Below are 9620 nucleotides of genomic sequence, written 5' to 3'. Positions count from 1 at the left end.
CATGTTTTGCATGAGCGATGTGGTCTTTAACAGCTAGGGAGAGATGACAGTCTATTTTTGTTCTTGTTTCTCACTGTGGCGCTAGAAATGCATGATAGGAAGTTAGTTTATCTTCTCACTTTTAGTTTATCTTCTCGCTTTAGGGCTGCATTGCCCTCCTCTGGTTGATTTTATGGGTTGCCATATGAAAAGTTATTTGCCGTGTCATTTCAATTTTTAATAAACTGACGAAGAAGCAGTGTGGTGTTCATATTGAAAACAGAAAACCCCAGCTTGGCTTATGAAGAAATTCGTCTTTTTCCCCATGTCCTGATCTAGAGATTTATTTTCCTTGTTCTGGACAAACTGGAATGTAAGGCCTTTTAATTGATTAGATATGATCGATATACCCGATTTCTTTAGTAAGGATGATGGTTGTGCAATAAAATTGCGCGTAGAAAGTTGGTCCTGAGTTTTCTTGTTGAGCATAAGATTAGCATAATTTGGATAAATCGGGGAGGAATGAAAATGGTCTGATTAGCATAATTTGGATGTAGCAGGGAGGAATGAAAATGGTCTGTAGAAAGAGGCTAGCAGTTTGACTGTGATATCATGGCTGTAAGCCAGTGACAGGAAAATTCGCCTACAAGAGCGGTCTCTTTCAGCCACAGAATCGGGGGAAGAAAGAATACAATGGTATGTAACGGAGCCCTCAAGTTGAAGATACGCTCCATGTGAATAATAGGAAAACTAGCCTTAAAAATCACTTGTTCAGGAAATGAAGCAACAGAGGCCCTTGTTGACGAAGTGCATTTTTCTATCCTAGATGAGCAACCATAATAAGAAAGCATGAAATTGATTGATTTTATGACAACGCAAAACAAGTATTAAAATAAGCTAAGTTGAGCAACCATAATAAGAAAGCATTAAATTGATTGATTTTATGACAAAAACGCAAAACAAGTATTAAAATAAGCTAACAAGCTGCACGTTAGTGCAATAATCATCAACAAATCCAAAACAATTCGAGTTGAGCCGTGCAGGAATTTGTTGCAAAATTCTATGAGAACCAAGCTTATATTATTACAATTCAACAATTTCTGAGGTTTACAAGCTGTACAATTTGAATGAACTACTTGTAGTAAACTGTCATAACTGATAAAAAATAGTCTTGTCAGAATAAAGCTTATATAATCTGTAACTACTGGACTTGTTGACATAATAATCTGATTACTGAAAGCAGTTGCAAAGCACTAGGGTTGCTCGCTATCAGTTAGCAATTTCTTATCTTATTTTTTCGTTGTGGCCAGAATGAGTAAGCTCGCTCTTGACGCTTATGGTGAAATGGTAAGAAACCAAGAGAGGATGCAATGCATGCGGTAATTGGTGCATGTTCAGAGGAGGAGGGGAATTGGAACTTGGCTTTGAATGTCTTCCGAAATATGCTGAAGCCGAATCTTATTGCTTGTAATGCGTTGATTAATTTACTCGGGAAAGCAGGGGAGATCAAACTAGCATTTAAGGTCTTAAAAATTCTTGAAGCTTGGGGCCATACACCTGACGAATACATTGCTTGGTGGCCTGTACAGAGCAAATCAACATGTTGATGCTCTTCAGCTCTTTGAGAGAATAAAAAGAAAACAAAGATCTCAATTGAATGAACATATATACAACACTGCTCCGGGGTCATGCCAGCAACTAGGATTATGGGATAGAGCTCTTCAGCTTTGATGGCAGGTGGAAGCTTCTGGACTTCAAGTTGGTGCTTGTGAAGTTGCTGAAAAGCCAAAAAGTTGCGTTGGAAGTATATGCACTCTAGATACATTTACAAATCTGTCATTGATTGCATTTGGGCATCTCTTTGGGATGATGTGGAGGGAGTTCTAGATGTAGGTTTATTTCTGTACTTTCTATCCTTTTGTGCTCGAGAATAATCTCATACAAAGATTGATCTAGTCTATCTTCAAGCCTTCACTCTTCATGAACTCTTCCTTGCTTCGACCAGAGTAGCTGTGATAATTGACTGACCAGAAGGGTAAAGAATTAATGTGAATTCAGGTCCTTGTCTGTAACTCGGTAGTCCTATAAAGTTCAGAATCAAATGCCAAAGTGCAAAGTTTGGTCCTTCAAAACCTTACAGGTGGATCCTTACTTCTCTTTGGAAGAGCATTGCAGATGGTTCAGAATAACTGATAAATTTCAGTTCATCTCATCTGCAGCAAGTTCCACCAGATGTCTCCCTCTACAACGCTGTAGTTCATGGAACGTGTTTAAGAGGCAAGATTGAATCAGCGAAGAAGCTTTACAGGAAATTGGTCTCAAACATGAGATGGCAAGACACGGGCCTTGATCCAACAGGAGTTGCGAAAGAATTCGCCTATAAAAGGAGCAGGTTCTGTACCCACCGTAGATATTCATATCCTCAGTACTGTAACTAGAAATCGAGGAAGAGAACACAAATGATAGAGTTTACTGACAAATGCTGTTCTGACCTGTTCAGAACGCACGTTACGTAGTTGTAGCATGATATGGCAAAGTAAATGAGCTGAGCCGTGTGTGGTCTTTTGGCATCTCTCTCCGCTTGCTTGATTCTAGAAATGGAAGGCATTGTGAGTCAGAGGGCTGGCAAATTAACTTAGCTGTTGTTTTTTACCGGTTCATGTCCTTGATTGAAAGATTTGTATCATAGACAGAGGGTTAATCATCTGGGTAATCAATGTAATTTCCACCCATCTCTTAATCATCTGCTGCTAATGAACACCATATCGTTATGTTTTCTAAAGCCATGAAGTTCTGATACAACGTGACGAGTTCGAACGCAGAGACATACGGGCAGCAACACAGCCAAATACATTAGGAATGGCTTTGTAAGAGCGACTTTTCCTTTGATTTGTCCACTCCAAAATACCTCGCAAATAATTCATTTATATAAAAATACTGTCAATTCGTTTCACTTTTAAGGGTATGTATAACAACAGTTCTGGTCTGTCAAATTAGTATCATGTCGCTCTCGTGCACTTTAGACTACAAGAACACAAGATCACCCCAACTTCACCAACCACAAAAGAATATAAAATGCTGTTAGGAAGTCAAGGCACCTTACAAAAACTCCTCGAGACCTGTAATCTTACACAAGATGGGAAATACTCATTTAGCAGGAGTTATGAACCCTCTACCCAAAATGTATAGCACCTGTATAGTGTAGTGCGGGTAAAAACATTTAGACAGTCTCTGAAAAAGCTCGACTTTCAGCAGCTGCCTTATCTTCACTAGTTTCCAGACGCTTGAAAACTAGCTTTTGCTGGGGGAGGTGGCCATTGGCAAATGCTGTAACCTGCGTATCTATTGCAACAGAATCCTCATCCTTCAATTCCCCTCTCAAGATACCCTTGGCAAGTTGGTTTTCAACATGCTGCTGAATCACCCTTTTGACTGGCCGAGCACCATAGTTGGGATCGTACCCAAGAGTCCCTAGAAGCTCTATAGCTGCATCGGTGACCAATAATTTAATCTTCCGGTCTGCAAGCCTCTGCTGGACACGTCCGAGCTGAAATGCACAAGCAAACATGGCATAAGCAGTCAGGAAAATGCATGAAAACAGGACCAACATGCAATATGCTACGTGCAGTGTAAAAAACACAGTGAAGTTAGCAGTGGAATTCAAATCAAATCACTCCATGATTATCCAATAAAGAGGTCATTTCCCATGAGTCTCCATGAAGAGTTGTAAAAGATCCAGCACATCTTTGCACATGCATGTAAGCACACATACATCTACCAGGCTGCAAGATGATTGCAGTTAACAGCTAGGATTCAAAACACAATAATTAATTTGGGAAGTAAAATCTAGAATGAACCAAACAAGCTTTAACCATGCTTCTGTAATTATAGTTTATAACAAGTTGCAAAGACATTCACTGAAGAAAAATCATTATCAACCCAAACAAACAGTACCAAGATACCTGTAACCTGACAATACTGTTTATCTGATCACGATCCAGAGGCTGGAAAACTATGTACTCATCAACCCTATTCATGAACTCAGGCCGAAAGACTGATCTAGCAGCATCCATTACCCTCCTCTTAATCGTTTCATAAGCTACCTCCTTTGGCAAGTAATCATCTGTGTCGAGTATATATTGTGAACCCACGTTTGAAGTCATAATGATGACAGTGTTCGTGAAACTGACAGTGCGACCTTGTGAATCAGTCACCCTACCATCATCCAAAACCTGAAGGAAGATATTAAACATATCAGAGTGAGCCTTTTCTATCTCATCAAAGAGAATAACTGCATACGGCCTCCTGCGAACTGTCTCTGTTAACTGCCCCCCTTCCTCATGCCCTACGTAACCAGGTGGGGCTCCTACTAATCGTGAGACTGAATGCTTTTCCATGTATTCACTCATATCAATTCGTACAAGGGCTTCTTCAGTGTTGAACATATAGGAAGCTAGGGCTTTAGCTAGTTCTGTTTTTCCAACACCAGTGGGGCCCATGAACATGAAACTAGCAATTGGACGGTGAGGATCTGAGAGACCAGCACGAGATCGCTGAATGGCCTCTGCTACTGCTTTCACTGCAGGGTCCTGACCCACCACACGTTTATGCAGTTCATCTTCCAAATGTAATAGCTTCTCCCTCTCAGATTGTTTAAGCTTGGAAATAGGAATACCAGTCCACTTACTAACAATTTCAGCAATGTCATCACCTGTTACTTCTTCTCTCAGCATGGACTTTCCTGACTTTATATACTCATCCATCTCCTTTTCAGCACTTTCAAGTTGGCGTTGCAGAGAGCTCAAGCTCCTATACTTCAATTCAGCAGCACGATTTAGATCGTACTCTCGCTCAGCCTGCTGAATCTCAAGATTTACCCTGTCAATCTGTATAAAGCAAAGGAATAAATTTTACTTTGAGATTGTTACATCAATATGCATTTTATTATTTATTTTTAAATGATTTTTGGCAAAGCTGTTTTGATAGTAGTTAAATTACATTGGAGGTCACACTTATAATTAAGTTTGTCTTTTTTAAAATTGTAAGTGTGGCAGTGCGCAACAGAACTGTCCTCAGAGTTATCTAATATATGCTGAAGGGAAAAGTTTAACTTCAAACAAATATTCATGGTGAAAATATACCTCTTCTTTAATTGATTGAATGCATGTCATGACAGACTTCTCGTGCTCCCATTGCTCCGTCAGCTCATCTTGTTTCTTTTTTAGCAGAGACAACTCAGCATCAAGGCGGCTCAACCTATCTTTTGAAGCTTTATCTGTGTCATTCATAAGAGACAACCTCTCCATCTCCAGCTTTAATACTGAACGGTTGATTTCATCAAGGGCAGTAGGCTTTGAAGTAATTTCCATTTTCAGTTTTGCAGCTGCTTCATCAACTAGATCAATAGCTGCAATTTGAAAAACATGAGCACTTTGTGGAACTTGTAGTTCTTAAAAAAAAAATATTGTACAGACACTTAAACATTGTAGGAGCATGTGCATCTAGATATGTGTGTGTGTGTCTATTCATGCAACCCTTGCAAGTTTATGCTTTCCCAAAAGAGAACCAAATATAGGACTTAATACAAATTTGATGCACAATTGATATCTCTTCTACATAAATTTAGCATATGATCATGAGGTTTAATATTAGCCATTGGCTGCAAGCACAATTTTGGAAGAATGACAAAAAGGTACAGAATTGTCACATTCAATCATCCAATACAAACTAACAAATCCTCCAGCCTTTTAGGCTGTTATATGTCTATGTGCATCAGTTTTACCTTTGTCAGGTAAAAATCTTCCGCTGATGTAACGATCAGACAGAATCGCTGCTTCCACAAGTGCACTGTCAGAAATACGGACTCCATGATGCAGCTCATATCTTTCCCGCAGTCCCCGGAGTATAGATACTGTATCCGCTACTGTAGGTTGATCAACAAAAACTTGCTGGAAACGACGCTCCAAAGCAGGATCTTTCTCAATATACTTACGATGCTCGTCCAGTGTTGTTGCACCAATACAACGCAACTCTCCCCTGCCAAGCATGGGTTTCAAGAGATTCCCTGCATCCATCGCCCCATTTGTGGCCCCTGAGACAAGTATTACCATGTCATTATTGCTATACAATGTACTATCAACAGTTCATTAACAAACCTCATTTCACATATTAGAACAGCCCCTAGGTCTAGGCCACATTCAAATTCTCTATTATATTAAGAATCAACTCCTTCCAATCTAACTTCATCCAAATTACAGGTGTGTTTCACTAAGTAATGGCATTCTCAAATAATTACATTATTCTAATTAAAGAAAATTCAATTCATAAAAACATAAGAGCTCAAAGGAAAAGGATATAAAGTAAAAATATCTAATATGCAGCTTACCAGCACCAACCACTGTGTGAATCTCGTCAATGAAAAGGATTATCTGACCATCTGAATCCATGACTTCCTTAAGTACAGCCTTCAATCTATCCTCAAATTCTCCTCGATATTTCGCCCCAGCAATGAGGGAACCCATGTCAAGGGATATTAGCTGTAAAGCAACAGCTAACAAAATCATTACCAGGTCATGGACAAGGCAGCCCTTCCTCTGATAACATGGGAGAGGAGAAAGGAATAGTTCCAGTGAGTAGAACTTATGATGCACAAAAAGAATGCACCTTCCGGTTCATCAAAGCTTGAGGTACATCCCCTTCCACAATTCTCTGGGCAAGCCTGTCCAAAAGTACAGTCAGAGTCATCTACACAGTACAGAAGCAGACCATCAAGACACCATGGAAACCTGATGTAGGCAGTCAAACTAGACAAAAATTATTTAACCAACCCCCTTACAAACTCCCCACAGCATCCAGAAGCTCAAACCAGGTCCATAAAACAAACAATCCAGTAGGAGAGTGCTGATCCCTGCACTTGGGACTTGGCACATACTTGAGTACTGTTTTCATTATATTAATATGTTCTATGATACAAGTAAAATATTGACATAACAATGAGTAAGTTTGTTTAAGCTGCAAGTCAAAAAAAAGTTCAGGAATAACAACTTATAAAGCCAATTGCTGGTTTGAAGTAAGCTAGAAAGTGGTAAGATCAAGAACCCAATTTATCAGAAATACCCAGCATCATGGTTGGTCCTACTCCAATGATATTGTTTCTATGAAGAAGAAAACTCTTAACTGCTTACCCTTCGGAAATTGCAGTTTTCCCCACACCTGGTTCACCAATAAGCACAGGATTGTTTTTCGTTCTCCTGGATAGAATCTGGATGCATCTACGGATTTCCTCATCCCTTCCAATAACTGGGTCAAGCTTTCCTGCTTTTGCCATGGCGGTCAAATCTTTTCCATACTTCTCCAGTGCTTCATACTTCCCTTCGGGATCTGTAACAAACTAACAGCATTTCTGATATGCTTCATGCAGAATTTTAAACATTGAGAGAAACAAAAAGGTGAAACTATAAATCATCAATTAGTATGCAGTTAAATACATATATGCATGAAAAACTACATTTTATAAGTAACCATCTATCATATTAAAAAATGGAGAAGTTTCCTTGTCCCAGGAACACTAGTTCAACCCAGATGACTAACTATCCCGGCCCCCCAGCCCCAGCATATTGTTGCATTAAAAGAACCTGGACCAATTCACAGTTCAACCCCCCCTTCCCCCAACACTCAGACACACATGCACACGCGCATGCACACAAAAAGCTCACAGGGAAAGTATTCAACCTTGGTCTATAACTGATTGGCGCCCCCTAATGGATTCTATTGCAGATTTCAGAGTTTGTAAAGATATTTGGAAATCCTTAAATAATTGCTTCCCAAACCGTTGATCCTGAGCAAATCCAAGAACCAAATGCTCAACAGAAACAAATGAATCTCCATACTCCATCTTGTATTTCCTGGCTCGCTGGATCAGGGTCTCCAAGTCACGCCCCAACATTGAACTAGTAGATTCGCTATGAACCTAGCATAAATAGACATAGAGACTCATAAAATGATAATGTGGCCATTGTAAAAGCTTCTGACACAAAATCCCAAACTTGTCAAATTATAAGTTCACCAAATTGACTGACCTAGCATATGATGGAATATCCAAATGATATGCACGTCTGTATATACCAAAAATTGACTGTTATTCTGCTAGCTAGATTTTGTTTTTTCATTATTGTGCTATCTATATAACAGAAGCTACTTCCCAATTTCATACTTTAGATTCAAATGTGGGTCCATTAACATATTGTGAGGTGTTTCAGCCCATTTTTTCCAGTACCCAAAACTGTGTTCATGACTTGAACACTGAGCTACTAAACAAGTGCTGGTCAGGTTTCCAAAGACATCAAATCAACGCCTTACATTGTATTGAAAGATTGGCCGCCTAAAAATACACATTGCTAAGCAAGTTTTTGATAGTCAGGTGTCAAATTATTAAGCAACAAAATGGCCTTCCGGCTTCCATCTTGGAGAATGATGCCAAAATCCTAGCTTAAACTTGAACATATAGGAATTACCTTGGGTTGACGTTGTATAGACTTCTCAGTGGCTTCAAGAAGACGAGTATTATCAACCCCAACCTTGGAAAAGATACGGCGAGCAAGGCCATTCTTTTGCTCCAAGAGGGCTTTCATCAAATGCTCCGTCTCCACTATCTGATGCTTGTTCTCTTTTGCCACATCTAGAGAAGATACAATTCCTTGCCATGCCATGTCTGTAAATTCTTGCTGCGTAACCTGTCAAATCTCCCAAACTGGTCACTCAAGAAGCTCTAGTTCAACATAATTTCAATTTATAAATAATTGGCCATCATTGCTACTTTAGGTATTAACTTATCACATACCCTTCCATTAGAAGAAGCAGCACATCTAACGACAAAGGAAGAGGGTTTAGCCCTTGTCGAAAAGACACCCTTTCTCTTGTTCAACTCCAGCGACTTCACAGAATTCCGGTTTACGTGGAACCTTACAAGAGACTTTCGGGGTAACAAACCATTACTGATAGAATCTGAATAGAAAGGACACAGACCAAACGAAGCCGCCGTAGCGGTCGTGGTTGCCATACGGCGGAGCAGAGTTACGAAAGAAAATAATATAAAGTGAGGAGATAGAAGCAGTTAAAGTGAAAGGAAAGAACTTTCTTAGATATATTTTTGGAAGAAAAAAAAAAAACAAGAAGAAGAAGAAACTGTTGGGCTACTACAGTAAGTAGTACTGTGCTCTCATCAACTATGTGCTGGTTTCTTTTGAAGACAGAAGAAGAGGAAGAAGAAGACAAGAAGATAGGGAGGGGGTGTTTTAGGCCTTCTTGGTTTGTCGAAAAACAATTTTGTCCTGAAGAGTGGTATCTTAAAAAAAACAACGAATTTTTTAAAAGTAGATTATTGTTAGAAAAATATTTATCATATTTAGCTATATTATAAAAAATAAATTAAAAAAATATTTATTACTATTTTATTTTTATTTTATTTAATATATATTTATATTTATAATATTAAATATAAATATTTGCTCATTCATTTAAAAAAATATTTATTATATATTATATATTTATCTATTTTTTTATTTTATAAAATATAACTATACACGTAGTATGAATATTTTAAATATAATATTATAAACATATAAGCATTTTTTAGTGTTTCA

General features: G+C 38.6%; 1 protein-coding gene across 1 annotated transcript; it reads right to left on the bottom strand.

Moving 5' to 3' along the window:
* Window positions 1-2884: 2884 nt before the first annotated feature.
* Window positions 2885-9287, bottom strand: LOC105118048 (chaperone protein ClpB3, chloroplastic-like). The gene is made up of 10 exons (XM_011015905.1): window positions 8819-9287; window positions 8493-8711; window positions 7711-7948; window positions 7164-7359; window positions 6643-6697; window positions 6365-6515; window positions 5762-6070; window positions 5121-5386; window positions 3942-4865; window positions 2885-3526 (listed from the first exon to the last, which is right to left on the bottom strand). The coding sequence occupies exons 1-10, from the start codon at window positions 9035-9037 to the stop codon at window positions 3200-3202; spliced, it is 2904 nt and encodes a 967-aa protein (XP_011014207.1). The 5' UTR covers window positions 9038-9287; the 3' UTR covers window positions 2885-3199.
* Window positions 9288-9620: the final 333 nt, after the last annotated feature.

The sequence above is a fragment of the Populus euphratica genome, unplaced genomic scaffold (assembly GCF_000495115.2).
Source record: "Populus euphratica unplaced genomic scaffold, PopEup_1.0 scaffold1687.1, whole genome shotgun sequence".
Taxonomy (NCBI): Eukaryota; Viridiplantae; Streptophyta; class Magnoliopsida; order Malpighiales; family Salicaceae; genus Populus; species Populus euphratica.
This window is presented reverse-complemented; position numbering and strand designations above follow the sequence as displayed.